We start from the raw sequence: 17321 nt of genomic DNA on the forward strand, positions 1-17321 counted from the left end.
TGTCCGCATCAAGCTCCTCACCAGCAACAGCAGCAAGTGCTAGCTCAGCCTCCTCTACACTGGCTGGCTTTCCCGGCTTGCCGTCTCAGCAACAGGCAGGTGCCAGCAGCAGCACACTCTTAGGTGCAACGCAGCCACTTAGTCACCCACCGTTGGCAGGTGCTGCCTCATCAGCATCCTCGGCCAGCGCCAGTGGTGGTGGTATTTTTGCAAGAAGTAGTGTTGCAGCTGGTGGCAATCTGCTAGAGCTGCCAGTTTTTCTGATGCACCCGCAAACCTTACCCTCGCTAGTAGCGTTGGATCAGCATTTGGTGGCATATTTCTTCAATGACAGAAGAAAACTTGCTTGGTAAGGTAGCGTTCTTGGCTGAATGTATCTCTGAACTTCAACTGTTGCATCTTGTTTTATCACACTGCATGTACGCTTTGTTCCCAATGCAAATATTACGAATGAGAGTGCAAGTAAAGATGATCACCAACTTGTTAGTAGGCATGGATATCATGTGGCTTTTAGACATGCTATGTTTGCGACAGTCTCCGCACCATCGGTACTAGTACAAGTACGGTACTGCTCAATGGAATCCAGTCACAGCCCCGCTCAAGTACGCGCCGGGGCGTTGCGCAGCCCTAGACCTGCGAACAATGGGCTGCGAAATGGTGCATGGCGCAAACTTGAGTGACACGACTGGATTTCAGTGAGCAGGACTGTAGATATGACCCACTGGAGAGTAGTAGCTAGGATTTTACGCAACTGATGAGCCCTCTACAAAATTGTAGTGCTCTAACTTGCATGTTTACTCAGACGTCTCTTATCCGGGCACCTTGGGATAACTCATCTACACTGTACTGTAAAAGCCATATATATATATAACGAAGTGCTAACTCTAAAGAGTTAATGAGGAGAAATCTGTCGTTAAAATAGAAATCGTTATACAGAAATCGATACATATACTGTCCTATTGAGCGTTGAGAATAAGTGAGAATCGTTATCTTTGGTACACGTAAACCAGTCGATTTTGGGAAATCGTTATATATGCGCCTCGTTAGAATAATGGCTTTTACAGTATATCAGTTTTTGAGGAAGTTTATTTGGCACGTATTGCACATGCTCAGGATAAAAAAAGAATCCCTTGATGAAAATGTGTGGATTACACAAGTTGGCAGTGACAAAATAAGCAATTGTGCATACGGAAAAAGGTTCAAAATCCCCAAATTCGAAGCATTTTGCCATAGGAACTCAAGCTGAAGGTGCCCGGTAGAGAGCCGTGTCCGTATCTGAGGCGTCTGGATAAGAGTACCTAGGCGCCGTCTCGACGGGATGCCTTGGTCCAGAACTGCTAGGTTGCAGCATAAGCCAACCAACAGATTATTTTTGTTAACTGCTCTTCGTTTCTTCGCCTGTCTTTCTCCAGCATCTGGTGGTTCATTTCCACCTATGGCATCTGGGGAACTTCCCCTCGGTTCTTTTCCGCTTCAATGTAAGTGTTGGAGATCGATGGTAATTGTCTACACATAGGCTATTGCTAGTGCCCCCCTCTCTCTCTCTCTCTCTCTCTCTCTCTCTCTCTCTCTCTCTCTCTCTCTCTCTCTCTCTCTCTCTCTCTCTCTCTCTCTCTCTCTCTCTCTCTCTCTCTCTCTCTCTCTCTCTCTCTCTCTCAGGAGGACGGCTTACTGTATTCGTTGATAGCAGGATGTTTGTTGGAACATAGTGAAGAGGTGGATAGTGAAATTTTGGTATGCAATACTCCAGATGTAAAACGCTGTTCTCTTTGCATCTGCTGATCAGATATAAAGTACTTTTTAAGCATATTCTTTTCCGGTCAGTTGACCTCTGACCCCGGACGTAGAGTACAGATGTTCCTCGGTACGTTAGACTAAACTGTTTCACTAGAACTCTGTCCCACCTCTTCTAGTTCTCAGTCTGCCGTTGTAACCACCATCGCCATCTCTGCCACCATCGCCATCTCTGCCACCATCGCCATCTCTGCCACCATCGCCATCTCTGCCACCATCGCCATCTCTGCCACCATCGCCATCTCTGCCACCATCGCCATCTCTGCCACCATCGCCATCTCTGCCACCATCTCGCCATCTCTGCCACCATCTCGCCATCTCGCCATCTCTGCCACCATCTCGCCATCTCTGCCACCATCGCCATCTTTGCCACCATCTCGCCATCTCTGCCACCATCTCGCCATCTCTGCCACCATCTCGCCATCTCTGCCACCATCTCGCCATCTCTGCCACCATCTCGCCATCTCTGGGCAGTGGTGTTGTACTGCTGCATGCCATTTCTATGCATCTGCGTGCATGTGTGTGTGTGTGTATGCCATGTTCGTGTGTGTGTGTGTGTGTGTGTCATGTTTGCGTGTCTGTGTGCCTGTGTGTGTGTGTGTGTGTCATGTTTGCGTTTCTGTGTGTTTCCGTTTGTTATCGTGCGTGCAGCGCTGCAGCGAGCAGAGCGCGATGAGGATGATGATGCCCAGTCTCACTTCAGTATCAACACTACGGCAGGTACTGGCGGTCATTCGCCGGCATCATCACTGGCCTTGTCAGAGCTGTCATCAACTGCTGCCACAGCGGCCAGTGCGCCCGGTGTTGGCAGTAGCATGGATGACGCTCCTCCACAGGTGCCGCCACTTGCCGACCAGGTAACCGTTAGCGCTCCCGGGACGCCATCATTAGTAAACGTGGCAGCAGTGCAGTTGCCACAGCAGCCAGTTCAGCAGCAACCGCATGCACAACAGCTTCCTCCAATGCAGCAGCAACAGCAGCAGGACGAAATGGTACAGTTCCAAGGCCTAGGCGTGGATAACTTCTGGCCACAGCAGCAGCAAGTCGGCAGTCTTAACCCAGCGCCGTCCAGTGCAATGGGCCCCGGAGAAGATAACACAGGGGTGCATCAATTGGCAGAAGTAGCGGTTCGCTCTATGCTGGATTCTGGCCAGCTATTCAATGCCGGTACGGCACCGAATGACCCAACTAGACTCACACCATCCTGCAGTGTAGCTACATCTGCGTCACAGACCAGTACGCCGCAGCCAGCACTTGCCAAATCATCGGTGGCTATGGAGGCTGTGGTACCAGTTCCAGAAACCATGTCGCCATACTTAGCCAGGAGTTGCGAAGACCTTGCAGGCGACGCGTTTGAATGTTTGATTGTCCTGTGTGCCCATGATCTGCTCAAGCCTTATCTGCTGACGCTACTTTCACACAAGTGAGTACACGTGCAGGGATCGATTTACTTCGATTTTTTTGCATAGCAGTCACTGCTACACAGTTTTACAATTGACTAGCAACTCCCAGTATTGATTAGCAGTTTTCCTTCATCAAACGTTTACATGTATATCTGTACAGTAGCAGGATTTTGTACAGAAGAGGACAATAGCTTTCAGTTGCTATTTGCTTTTCCAAGCAAACGGTTGACCTGAATATTTTACGTTAGGGTTTTTGCTTGGGTTCGTTACATGTTCAGCGTCCATCCGACTTCGAGTTCTTCACAACACAATGTCCTTCAACAGGGCAGTTCCACTGATTCCTTCGACAAAGAAAGCTCAGGAAAGCGCTCAAACGACCGTGACACTTCGTTCAAAGCGCACAGAATTTTCGCTTTTCTCCTTTTCTTCATCGAAACGAATTGACACTCCTGGCGCTTCCAGTTCTTTTTCCCGCTTCTGGACAGTGATCAGATTCACTGACATGTTGGCTACGTGAGACTAAGAACCATCTACTAGTACTTCAACTGTGTCTTGTCGAACAGAAACAAACTGAACTGAGCTTGACCGTGAAAGAAGAAAGGAGAACTTCCAGGAAAGTCGCCGCCGTGTACAAAACTTCAAAAGACTGCAGGTTGTGCAGTCTTGTACGACCAGTGTACCCAGTAGTACTAGTGCAATATCCAAAATCGAACAGAGCGCGATCCGCGACCCGCGCACGGACTGAGCAAGACAGGCCAGTTGGTTGGAATGGTCTTTGTACATATCGGTATATAGCCAGTGCATCGCAGTTTTGGGCGATAAAAAACGAACAGCGAATCGCAGCCAGTGAATTTTGATTCGCAAACTGTGATGCGAACCCGGATAAATCGATCCCTGATGTGGCTACTGTTTGCCAATCCATGTTAGGGCGCGTTCAGACTACCGATAAAAAGTGACCGATAGGGAAAGTCGCCAAGGTGATTTGATCACGTGACGTTACTGGCACGTTACCGGTGGGAAAGTTTTACTGCCGCGGCTGATGCGGCAGTAAACTTTTACCGGCAGTAAAAAAGTGCTCAGGCTGCATGCGCGCTGCGAAAAAAAGGGAAAATCCCTTGTCAGTGCCGCGGTGAGAGCTGAAAACTTCACGGTCACGTTAGTTTGTTATCGGTAGTGTGAATGTCCTTCACGGTTTATCGGCATTCACGGTTTGACGGGGTTCACGGTAGTCTGAACGCGCCCTTACCAGCACTGTGCCTGCCCGTCTCTCTGCCTGTCTGTCTGTATTTGGCATGTGCTGGAAAGCTCTAGTCTCATCCTGTCAGGTCCATGCATGCATTGAAGGCCTCAGAATACATACTCATCCTTTGTTTCGTGTTTTGCTTAGGTCTGCTGCTGCTGCTCCTGTTGCTGCTCCTGTTGATGTTGCTGTTGCTGCTGCTGCTGCTCCTGTTGCTGCTCCTGTTGATGTTGCTGCTGCTGCTGTTGCTGCTCTTGTTGCTGCTGCTGTTGCTGCTGTTGCTGCTGCTGCTGCTCTTGCTGTTGCTGTTGCAATTACATGTGCCCAGTGTGTACACTGAGCTACTTCCTTGTCCAGATTTGACTCTGCTCAATTCACTGTGGAGTGACTGTGCAGTGTGTGTGGTGTCACTGGTGTGTCCATTGAAATCTTTGAAAGTAACTTGAATGGGACGTAAAATGTGGCCTTCTAAGCAACTGTGTGTGTGTGTGTGTGTGTGTGTGTGTGTGTGTGTGTGTGTGTGTGTGTGTGTGTGTGTGTGTGTGTGTGTGTGTGTGTGTGTGTGTGTGTGTGTGTGTGTGTGTGTGTGTGTGTGTGTGTGTGTGTGTGTGTGTGTGTGTGTGTGTGTGTGTGTGTGTGTGTGTGTGTGTGTGTGTGTGTGTGTGTGTGTGTGTGTGTGTGTGTGTGTGTGTGTGTGTGTGTGTGTGTGTGTGTGTGTGTGTGTGTGTGTGTGTGTGTGTGTGTGTGTGTGTGTGTGTGTGTGTGTGTGTGTGTGTGTGTGTGTGTGTGTGTGTGTGTGTGTGTGTGTGTGTGTGTGTGTGTGTGTGTGTGTCTCTATCTATCTATCTATCTATCTCTCTATCTATCTCTCTATCTATCTCTCTATCTTTCTATCTATCTTTCTATCTATCTCTAACGTTATCTCTCATTTGCAGGAATGCTGCTGGTTTCACTCCATTCCAGGCCGCCGTCACTAACCGTGCATATCGAGCTGCTTCTCAAATCTGTATGAGAGCCTTGTTGATATCGGCCAAGAATGAGAGCGAATTTGTCAGCATGTGTGACAAGGAGCGGGCTGCAACACAGGCCAGTGAGAAATCTAGTGACCACGACGCAGACACCAGGAAGCATTCGGAAGCAGGCCAGGAAGGGTTAACCTCGCAACTCAGCAGCAATCTCGGTGCACAAAGTCGTCGGCTTACCGGGCTGGGCCGCGGTAAGCTTGGAGCCGTGCACTTTCAGGAGGAGGACATGCCTGAGGATGGTGAGGATGATAACGAGGATGAAGACGAGGACGAGGATGGTGATGAGGAAGGTCATGTCATTGTGGATGATGACGATGAGGATGATGGTGACGCAGAGGAAGATATGGCGTCGATGGGTGCCGCCAGTGCCGAGAGCCCACCAGGCTCCGGAGCATTATCGCCAGTGTTACCTGAGTCTGGAGATTCTGACCTTTTACCATCATCAGCGTCGTCGGATGTTAGCGGTGGTGACGGTAACATGCGGCTCTCACCCAACTTTGTCGCTGGTGCAGTTGCGGCTGCAGTTGCAGCCACCAATGCCGGGGCAGTTTCTGCTGCCAGTGGAGGCGAGTCCGCTGCTCCTGCTGCGGCCGATCTGTTTAGAATCGATACCGATGCTGCCAATAAGGATCTTTTGGCAATCAGCGAGAGACTTAGCAATGCTGCTGGAGCAGCTGACGTTGAGCAGCCGGCGGGTCCACCATTAGATGCAGCAGCAGCAGCACCACCACCAGCTGTGGAAGAGGAATCTGCTGCTGGCGCCATTGGCTCAAGTCAGCTAGCACTAGGTGGCCCACAGCAGCAGCAGTATGGAGAAAATCGTGAAGTTGAGCGATCGTCCAGCCTATCTGCGATGGACGTAGCTGCCAATGAGGTAGCGCCTAACGTTGTTCATCCAGTACATAGTATCAGTATCAGAGAGACACTCGCCGGTGTTGGTGAAAAGAAGGCGGGGGAAACCCAGGAGGCAGGGCCCGGCATGGAATGTGCGTACGAGCGGCACAATCAGGAGCTGCTCAACAGGATGCTGTGTCCGTCAGATTCACCCGCGAAGGACAACCCTCTGTTTATTCTGGCTCACAATGGCCAATGTTCCTATGTCTGGTCGAAGGCAAACCACATCTCGCAGGTATGCTTCCTGGGATGGACATATTTGCACTAAATTACTACTGTACTGTGCTGTACTAGTGTCTTTGAGAACGGGTTTATTCACAAAGCTATTTGCGTGATCCCTGAAATAAGAACCAAAGTGAAGGACAACCCAAATTCGGCAATAAATAGAAGTGTAAGATTGAGCACAAAAGGTTGAGAGAGAGGGGGAGAGAGAGAGAGGGGGGGGGGGGGGAGAGAGAGAGAGAGGGAGAGAGAGGGAGGGAGTGAGGGAGAGAGAGAGAGAGGGGGAGAGAGAGGGAGAGGGAGAGAGAGATTGTCATAGGCAAGATGGAAATCAATCCCGTTTTTCTCGTTCCCCCTCCCTGTGTCACCTTTTTATGCCCGAGTTCTGAATCTGATGATTTGACGAGCCACGGACATTGTGTATTCACGAATACCCTGTGCCTGTTTTCTTCGTGTGTGCGTGTGTAGAAAATCTACAACTGCTACACTTGTGGTCTGACTGATCAGACCTGCTGCTGTACGACATGCGCCAATGTCTGCCACGGCAATCATGTGCATGCGTAAGTACTCTAGTACTCTGCCTCTGCTACAGCTGTTATTTGTAGCCTCAACTGATTGACTACGCACAAATGAATCCCCTCCATGACAGGCATCCTACAGTCCATTTCAAAAATATAGACGCATGGTATTTTTGAAATATTTCAAATTTGGCTGGAGCTTTTCGAGAATCCTTTTCGGAATATTGCTCGGGTCCTTCCTCCAATTACTCTCATATAGATGTTTAAGTGATCAGATAACAGACACACAATTTCGAATTTTTTTACACAAAGTGATCACAGATTTTATGTGGTATAGATGCTGGCCTAACGGTTTTTCTCGTCTATATTTTTGAAACGCACTGTAGAAGCTACACATATCTCAACAGTAATGGTTCTAGTAAGGGTCTCCCTGTTTACAGAATGTGGCTCGTAACTTGATTGGGGACAGTTCGACTGAATAAGGTGGTGGTGGAACATGTTCTGTAGTGTGCATGTATGGTGAAGCCTATCTTTAACGGCCAGCCCGTGGTGCGCAGAACGCCGATGTTGGTGGATAGGTGTGGCCTTTTGCACAGGCCTCTCTTGTCTATTTATTGCGTGGTCTGCGAGCCCAGGATGACCGGTTTCTCAACACACATGTAGGTACAGTGCGTATCGGTTATAGCGTGGTCGTGTAAAAGAATATACTGCCTACAAGAATGAACTCTCATGTTTTCATAATCATACTGGATTTCAAGTGCACATTTATTCTTGGTAAGCCTATGTGACTATGACCAGCCGCATGCACAGTAACACTACATTGCATGTACGATGATCTTCCTGCCTCTGCGTACATGCACATGATATGTCACACTTGATTTATCGTGTGTAAGAAATATCGGAAATAAGAATAGAAAGTCGTTTTTCAAACACCCACGCCATAACCGATACCTACTGTACGTGCAGTCTTTTTATCGCTGGTCACTGAACACACAGACATTTGACTGTACAACCCACCAGTTCACAGTGCCTGTGAATGCTCTTTTTGCAATCAGGGTGCTTCCCCGTATTCAAGAGGCGTTTCTGGCTCCTGGAGTGTCTGCACTAGAATTCATGTGCAGTGTGGCATGTTTTAATGGGGCGTTGCTTGGAGGGGGATTCTCCGCAGTGCTAGTGTTTCTCATGTTCTTTCTTCTTCTTCTACTTGCATTGGTGTGTTGTTGTCGGCAGATTCAAGCATATGTCTTCTGCCTACTGTGACTGCTCTCTTGAGGCCAACGCTGGCCAGTGCCGTGCTTTGGTGGCTGGTGACCAACAGGCACGCATTGACCTTTTCCACAAGTTGCTGCGCTACACGCAGCTAGGCAAGCGCTCCGATGCCCAGTAAGTTGGATGTAGCGTGCGTGTGTGTGCGTGTGTGTGGTGTGTGCGCGCGTGTGTGTGTGCGTGCGCGTGTGTGCACAGCGCAGTCATGTCCTGCCCTGCACGTTGTACACCATGTACACAGCTGTATGGGGAAATGGTTTGGCCGTGCCTAGTGCCTGCCTGCACATGTTTGCATGTTTGCCTGATTGTAGCCGCCCTTCGGGATTTGTTTGAGGACGGCTGATCTAGGGGCATGGTTAGGGCCGCGGTGAGCACCGTGCACTTAGTTGGGTTGTGCTGCTACTGATGTGACTGGTGTTGTTCTGCTGTGTGTATGGGACCATGTCTTGTCAGGTTTTGTGCTTGTGTGCTTGTGTGGTGTGATGAATAGCATCGCAGTGACCAGTGCACATGTGTAGCTTGCTGCAGTTGCTGGTCTATGCTTTTTTGTTTTCATTACAGTAGACGTACATGATCATGATTGTACATGTACTCTTTCAGCTGTTCTGATTACGCTGCACATGTATCACAATTAGGGGTGAAACAATTACTTCGAAGTATACCGAATATTCGAATACTCGTTTGGATTTTTCAAATATAATCGTACGGAATAAATTAGAGTACTCGGTCATACCTGGTACATGCATTTACCACAGAATTTTGCAGTTTCAGAGCAGCAGTCAGCAGATATTGATGTGCAGACTGTGTGGTGAACATTTGTACACGAGCAGAGAGAGCCCAAATGACCCACCAACCAATACACCTGTGAAAGGACTGCCAATCGGTTCAATCAGGGTTGTATCATGTGATTTTAAGGCCTTTGGTGTGCGATGATATCAAGGATACTCGAATACTCGAATATTCGATCGGAGAAAATCAGAGTACTCGAACTCGTTATCTCAGTGCCAACTTTCACCCCCAATCACAATGCATGCCCGTGAGGTGTTGGTGGAGTTGGTCACAGCTCGACTCCTACCTCGGATCATCCTGGCAGCATGCCATCCAGCCAGCGCGCTTTTGACAGAATAATATAATTAAATTTAATTATCTAGTTCAGAAACAACGAAAAGTATGCCTTTGCACCAGTTTGCGGGACCGCTAAAACACTGTCTTGTTCAGGAATTCCCTTTTTATCCAAGTCCATTGTAAACGTACAGTCGTGTGTGTACTCTTCTGGACGAAGTACCAATGCCGCGAAATCTGTGCGCTTTGGCAAGGGTAAGACTGTGTTGCCACGCCTGCCGACGTGTGGTCTGATGCATTTTATTTTGTCATGCTACTGATATTTGGCTAGAATGATGTGGCGACACTGGTAAGATGTCTTGTCCAAGGTCGCACTGAGTGATTTCCACTGTAACCTGCTGCTTTTCTAATTGTCTGCAAACTGCTGCTGCCACTGTTGTTTTGCTCGTGTCACATTGTTTTCTTGCATGCAGAGGTCAGCCACTACTGCTGCTGCTTGCACGCTTGGTATCGCAACAGGTCACGGAACAGAAGAATCGGTCTGGCACGTCCACGCGCAATTCCGCCTTCGCTTCTAGTCTTATCGACCGGAAGCTAAACTTGGCGGAGGTCAACAAGTTCATAGACGCATCCAACTTTTGTGAGGTGGCAATGTGCATTTGCCTAGACAACTGGACAGCAGCGAGTGCAATCCTCCTGTCGGGGACCACTCAAGCCAGGTAAGCAATACATGTATTCTAGAAACAGCCATGTTGCACCCACTGCTGCAACGTACCAGTACTCCCGTCTTTACCCCAGTTCTATTCTGGTGAAGTGGACGGAACCAGCCAACAACTGGCTCACTACAGTGCGCTTAAGTCCTGTTGACTGTCAAATACCAATACTCCTAATTCTTATCTTCCTTGTGTCCGCTTTGCACTGTGCGTTTCTTGTTCTGCGTCTACTGCCATGGCCACTGGCCTAACTGGTTGCCATGCGTGTTCTTGTTCCTATCGCTGTCTTGACTGTTGTCTGTCCTGCTGCCGATGTCCTGGTGTGTAGATTACTGCTTGGCGAGGTTGCGCAATCAGACGTGGTGCGAATGCTTAGTGACTCTGAAACCGAAGCACTGGTTGCAAGTCAAGATGGTTCTCAGCACCTGGACTGTTTTGTGCACGCTCTCACACTCGGTTCTACCTTTGAGGTAAACTCACTTTCTCAGTTCTGCAGTACATGTAGTTGTGCAACATAGTAGTTTACCATGTCAAGTGTTGAAGCTATGCTATGACTTAGTCTTCTTTCCCTGACTGTGAGAGGTGATTCTTTGCGCTGTATCCTTTCTCGTGACTTCGGACATCTGAATTAGCTCTCTTTAAGAGGCGGAAAAATGCTGAGGCCAGCGAGAATTGATCTCTGATCAGAACTCGTATAAATATTTTTGCCAGCTCGTCACAGCCCCTTTGTTTCATCTTCGAAATCCTGGGAAGACCAGTCATTGCTCCATCAGCTTAGCAAACCTCTAACTATCAGCAAGGAGCACCTATATGTAGAAAAGCTGTTTTTTCAAGCAAACCATTGAATTGATTCCCACCATCGGAAACCTGCATAATTAGTACTGAAAAACAGTGAAGAGCTCTGTTTGTACCCAAAAATCTCGTTGGCATGCGTTGTCAAGTATGTGTGACGTCATCACTTCGAAACCCTATTGAAACAAAGTGCAAAGTCGGCAGATCGACAGCAAAACAGCGCGGGGATGACTGTGGGGCAGCATTGCACATGTGTGCATTGAATCTGTGTGTGCATGCATGTGTGAACAACATTCATGTGTGAACAACATGCAAGCAGGAGCACACGAGTCTGTGTGCTCCTGCTTGCTGGAAAATCACGGTGGCGGTGATGCAGCCGTTTGTTCCTGTTGGTGTATTCTATGTTTGCCATTGCACAGAACACACACAACCTGAATCTGCTAGTGAAGACCATCTTACAGGCACGCCAGTGCGAACAGACAAAGGAATTGGCCGAGAAAGCCGCTCGTCGTCTGGTCCGAAGCTTCACCCGCGTCCTCGTCAGCGAGCAGACCGAGTGCTCATTGCGGAGGCTGAAATCTACAAAATGGTTGGTTCTAATTCTTCTCACATTGTGTACCACATGTCCCTGGTCTCCTGGTCTCCTCTAATGCCTACTCGACTTTTTATTTCATTTTTTATATTTATTAATTTGTCCCCAATGCATGGTCATCTCCTTCTTCTTTTTCTAGTACAGTATGTGCGATCTGGTGATCTGGCTCTCTTGCTTGCTGACTATCTATGTGTGCCCCCACCAGACATGTCCTCCCTTTCTTCCAACTTGTGATATTCATACCAGTCTGTTTCTGTATGTGTGTGCGTGCGTGTGTGTGCGTGCGTGCGTGCGTGCGTGTGTGTGTGTGTGTGTGTGTTTGCGTGTGTGTGTTTGTTTGCGTGTGTGTGTTTGTTTGCGTGTGTGTGTGTGTGTGTGTGTGTGTGTGTGTGTGTGTGTGTGTGTGTGTGTGTGTGTGTGTGTGTGTGTGTGTGTGTGTGTGTGTGTGTGTGTGTGTGTGTGTGTGTGTGTGTGCATGTGTGTGTGTGTGTGCATGTGTGCATGTGTGCATGTGTGTGTGTGTGTGTGTGTGCGTGTGTGTGTGTGTGTGTGTGTGTGTGTGTGTGTGTGTGTGTGTGTGTGTGTGTGTGTGTGTGTGTGTGTGTGTGTGTGTGTGTGCACATGCGTGCATGTGCACGTACTCGTATGTATGCATGTTGCAGTATTGACTCGAGCAAACTTCGTGCACTGAGGGAGTTTGGCATTATGGCCGTGGAGGAGATGCTGGACACGGCCATGACTCTGATCCGTCCTGTTATGCTCGGCCACGTCACTGATGCGGCCCCGCTGAACATGACCAGTACTAGTGCTGCTGCTGTTGCTGATCCCAATTATCCTTCGCTGGCGGCCGGTGCTGCTGCCTCGGCGCGAAACGTCGACCAGTCCACTGTTCATACTCTGCTGTCCATGCCGCCTCTACTGCAGCGCCGTGATGGTGTTGCACAGGTGAGTTACACTATGCATGCCCTTAAGCTAGCATGTCACTGGACAGTTGTCAATCAGGGAGTACATATTTTACTAGTCCACAACAGTCATGTGACGATGATGCGACTTTGATAGTGGCTGTATGTGCTGCATGGGTTACGTGACTTTGAAAGTAACCATGAGTTTGGGCAGCAGGTATGTTGCTTAGCACACATTAGTCAACGCCAAGCAGCATCCTCACAGATGTGTCCCGCCTGCATTTGGTGATTTTGCTTCTTCTTCTGTTGGCCGGTGCGCATACATTCGGACGTGACTCCCTGGTGCATGCGCTGCAGCTTTTATAACTTATATCCTTGCGATTGGCTGGCAAGACAGCGTATTTTGCTGTCTTCCACAATATATTATGCTGATGCCAGTGTTGCTGCTGTTGTTGCTTTTGAATGCCAGGCTCCATCTAGTTCCGGTGGTGGCTCATTCCCTGAGCTTCCTCGTGCTGGTGCGCGCATGTCGGACAGTGAGGAGAGTGATGGAGACGACGATGATGGTAAGTCGACAGGTCCACGCTCCTACACAAAGTAGCTTATACGGCGACTGGAGCGGATTCTTTATAGAAAGGAAAGGGACATAATAGATACATGGAAGAACTACAACGATAGTGCAGTTGCGAATTCCGGGCCCCTGATACACTAAAACTACATGTAACCGTTGTGTGTACCATCTTGACGAACTCTCCATGATGGCCCAGGATCGAGCACCCGGTATAGTGCGCGTGCGGGCGATCTCTAGCCGGGGAACAGCAGCGGAACATGTGTTGCACGATACTAATAGTTATCACTTGTATTGTGTCAATGCAATCTGTCACGATTATGTGTCTGAAAAATACTTTTTGCAGATCAATTTTCAATTTTTCACCGCATTCACTTCATCTTAGGCTTAAAACAACACCTATCAAATTTCTGGCCTATATAATTATGTCATCGACTTCACCATCTTGAATAAGAATGAAGTGAGACTGAAAACGCTATGAGCCCAGAATTGGTGAATGCACTATAGTACTGGGACATTCGACGACCTGACACCTAGCTCCGACACATCTCCAAAACCAAAATTCTAAAGAAAACGTTTTCTTTAAAAAATCCATGCCGAAAAATACTGGGGGAAGAGAAAACTGGGACGGAACGTGACATGACAGCCCTTGATCTTGCAGGACAAAGAATAGTACAACAAAATGCCAATCGGTGACTAGACAATCCAGTCCTGTCATTTGATTAACAACTCGAAACAGCAGCAGAACAGGGTGAAATGTGACCACAAATGGTTTGATTCCTGATTCAAAATCGCCCCCGAGTATCACAAGCGATCGTCGCCACCTGAAGTGAACCCTGTTGTGGTTGTGTTTTGGAGACGAGGCTGGATCCTGACTCTAGGTTACATGGCAAGTGCGTTGGTAATATCTATAAAGCCGATTCTTGAGTGGGTGCATGGCCCTAACTCGAAAAATAGGATATCAATAATATTCATCATGCAATAATAAGGGTATGAAAAAGTGCTACTCGAGTTTCACGCACTAAGCAATCATCAGAAAACAGTTTCGGTATTGAGCACTCTATTGGACAGCCTGGAACCTCTGTTTTAATATTCATCGCGTGTATTTTGAGGGAATGAAAAGGCAAACCAGACATTACTAAAGAGTTTAAGTAACGGCTTTTGCATAGCTTCGGGAATTATTGTCTGTATATTGCCCCGCTTTGGGGCAGGGCCGTATGCCCACTGCAGACCCAGCTTATACAGGGCTGGTCAATGAAATCTGATTGAGCCAGTCCGCTTTGCGCCCCTGCACCAGTGAACGATCCCTGTGCTCGCAGGTCTAGGGCTGCACAGCGCCCGGGTGCGTACTCGACTTGCGTGATCGTATTTCATTGAGCAGCACTGTACATGCTACATGTACTTGCATCAAATGCACTGCACAGTATGCGATGTGCCTGTGCATGTGTGGATGGGCATGTCAATGTGTGGATGGGCATGTCATGTGTGGATGGGCATGTCAATGTGTGGATGGGCATGTCAATGTGTGGATGGGCATGTCAATGTGTGGATGGGCATGTCAATGTGTGCCTGCAAATGAATATCCACACTGTGTCATGCTCACCTTTCTCTGTGCCCAGCTGGTCACGGTGAGCAGGCAATGGTGGTTGACGAGCCTGCGCCTGCAGCTTCTGCTAGCGCTGCTGCTGCTGCTGCTAGCGCTGGCCAATCTGCGCCTGCGGCTGGAGCTGATGTTGCTGAATCCTCTTTAGCACAGGTAGCTGACGACGGTGCTGGAAGTCCGTCTGGCTCTGAAGCTGAAGCATCCAGTCCCGCTGAGGACTTTCCGGGGGCATCGTCGCCGCACCATGAGCACATGGCAAGTGAGGATGCTTTCACAGAATCCGATTTGGAGCCGGAATCTGAAGACAGTTTTTTCGACTCGAGCGATGATGACGGCAACTTCGACCATCTAGTACTGAGACGTAGGTTGTATCCGTGGGCTATGCTCTTGAGAAATGTTTGGGTTTCTTGGGACAGGACATGTGTACTGAAGTGTACCGCTGGCCTGTGCTTCCCATACAAAGCACACTGTCTTTTCTATGTGTACCTGTTCTGCATGTGCCGTAAAGTACCACGAGAGTGCCCCACCATCTCGTCCTGTTGTGTTCGTTTTGTGGACGTGGTTTCCTGTCTGTAGGTCATACGACATGGACCTTGCACACACATTGTACGGTGTGCAGTCAATCCGTACTCGGTTCACCTTCGAGCGGGTGCGAGCTCCACACCAAAACATGCCAAGTGTGACCTTAGTACACAAAGGTCCTCACACCGTTCAAACTTAGTAGCACTCTGCCGTACGACTTTCCTTGCCTTGGCTGTAAAATCAAGGTGGGGTGCTCTCGTGAGACGGGGCGCTCTGGCGGTACTTAACGGTACAGCTGCATGTGTACAACTAGCGGATATGTGAATAGTGTCCACATGTGCATGTCCATGGGGCAGGACACCATGTCCATGGGGCAGGACACCATGTGCACTGGGCTCCAAAACATGCTGGTCTATTCAAAAAGGGAATATCTGTATGGACGTGTTTGAAGAGCCAAGGACTATGATTAAATATTTAGCCCTTTATTTTTACTCAATCTGCGGACAGAACTGTTTCGTCCTTTGTGGACTCATCAGCACAGCACAGAGGAAATGAGGCCGAGCCCTTTATTTTTATATATATTTTGGGAAGAATTATAACCGAGAGATCGTTTTGGGTAGTGGTGTCTAGTTGTGTGATAGACCAGTAGTTTACAAGTTATTTGTTGTTGCCAGGTCGTTGAATGCTGTCAGTACCACTTGTCAGAATTGTGCTAACTCTGCTTTCTCTGAACTGAGATGTTGTGACTTGGCGGTAATTGTAGAAGGCGTTAGCCGGCTTGAAGCGCGAGCTCCGGCAGGTGGAGCAGCCGCTTTCTTCTACTTTCTGACTCTCCAATATCTGGCTTATATTTGTCGTGTTGGGCGAAAATGAATAACACATAATTGTAAACCTCTCATACAGTTGTCAACAACTGCAATATCAATATAACAATGTCCAGACGGAGAAATTGAGTAATAGTCGTCGTCTAGTTTTACGCTTACTGGTATATTCTGGCTTTGGGGAATTTCAATTCTCATTGCCGCCATGTTCGGCCACATTCTTCTCTGCTGTACTGATAACTTTCTGGAACTGGCTCTCAACTGCTTGTTTCTCACCTGCTATGTTATATTCCTCTGCTAAACTCCGTTGTCCGCTGGTAGAATTACGCCAGGTGGCAGCAGGTGCTCCCGGTAGCTCGACGGTCGAACGGGCGCGTCAACAAGCAGCTGTAGCCGCGGCAGCTTCCAGCGGTCGCTCTGCTGCAGCCGGTAGCTCTGCCAGTTCTATCTCTGCTGCTGCTGTTGCTGCTGCCGGAACCAGGCTATCTGCAGTGGCAGCAGCTGCAGCAGCTGCAGCCAGCTCTGCACCCGGCAGCGGAGCGGCACCCGGTGGTGGTGGTGGCGTAGTTACTCGTAGCTCTCAAGCGTTTTCCAGTCCCTCGTTGGACTGGGTGATTGATCAATCCTCCCTGGAGTTGCCGGCCGCACCTGCACTGTCAGCGAGTGAGTAATTTTCATGAGTGTTGATATGTTGTGCATGTGATGTGATGTGGTGTGTGTGTGTGTATGTGCATGTGTGTGCATACATGTGGGCGCATATGCATGCACACATGCGCACGTGCATATGTGCGCATCCGTATGTTTGTTTCTGTCGTAGCTGCATGTAACTGGAATGGGTGTATGTTGGACAGGGGTAGAGTACGCGTCCTGGTATAAACTCTGCCTGCGGGCAAGCAGCCAGCACCGGCTCAACCGATGAACTATCGCCTGGGCTAGATTTGCATCGGCTGTTTTTGAAGCCAGGCACTTCGTCCATCTAGATAATCTGTCGCTGGAGTGGCGCGGTATTCTACACGGGGTGGGGGATTGGTTGCGGGGCGGATTCTGGGTACTAACTACTTCTAGTAACTAGTGCTGCCAGGGTGTGGACGCTAATAAATACGACATAATCATTGCCCGTTACGTTACATGTTGTCCATTGTTGTTGCTGTTGTTGCTGTTCGCTTCACCGTAGGTCGAGTACGCCGGCAGCGTCGTCGCCATTCATCTTGGTTTGGAAGCTCGTCTACCGCCGCTGCTGGAGACGGCGGTGACGGCAACCCAGAACCTGCTGCCGCCAGTGCCCCTGGTCCCTCGATGGAAGCTATCTTAACGGCCTCGTCTCGCCAAGGTGCTGCATCTGTCCTATGCCGCTCGTTTGGATGCTGTATAAAGATCATATTCC

General features: G+C 49.0%; 1 protein-coding gene across 1 annotated transcript in view; it reads left to right on the forward strand.

Annotated features, from left to right (window-relative positions):
- Positions 1-207: 207 nt before the first annotated feature.
- The window catches only part of LOC135822501 (E3 ubiquitin-protein ligase UBR5-like), a 51413-nt gene continuing 34299 nt past the window's right edge, over positions 208-17321 (forward strand). The window contains exons 1-14 of the mRNA XM_065335282.1: positions 208-349; positions 1413-1478; positions 2446-3217; positions 5373-6591; positions 7047-7138; positions 8327-8479; positions 9898-10143; positions 10466-10607; positions 11349-11518; positions 12184-12466; positions 12893-12989; positions 14611-14955; positions 16259-16600; positions 17112-17321. The exon at positions 17112-17321 is cut by the window's right edge and continues 2 nt beyond it. Of these exons, the coding sequence (XP_065191354.1) occupies positions 328-349; positions 1413-1478; positions 2446-3217; positions 5373-6591; positions 7047-7138; positions 8327-8479; positions 9898-10143; positions 10466-10607; positions 11349-11518; positions 12184-12466; positions 12893-12989; positions 14611-14955; positions 16259-16600; positions 17112-17321 (4159 nt within the window). The 5' untranslated portion in view covers positions 208-327. The remainder of the gene's footprint in view (positions 350-1412; positions 1479-2445; positions 3218-5372; positions 6592-7046; positions 7139-8326; positions 8480-9897; positions 10144-10465; positions 10608-11348; positions 11519-12183; positions 12467-12892; positions 12990-14610; positions 14956-16258; positions 16601-17111) is intronic.

This window comes from Sycon ciliatum, chromosome 8, assembly GCF_964019385.1.
Source record: "Sycon ciliatum chromosome 8, ocSycCili1.1, whole genome shotgun sequence".
NCBI classification, from domain to species: domain Eukaryota; kingdom Metazoa; phylum Porifera; class Calcarea; order Leucosolenida; family Sycettidae; genus Sycon; species Sycon ciliatum.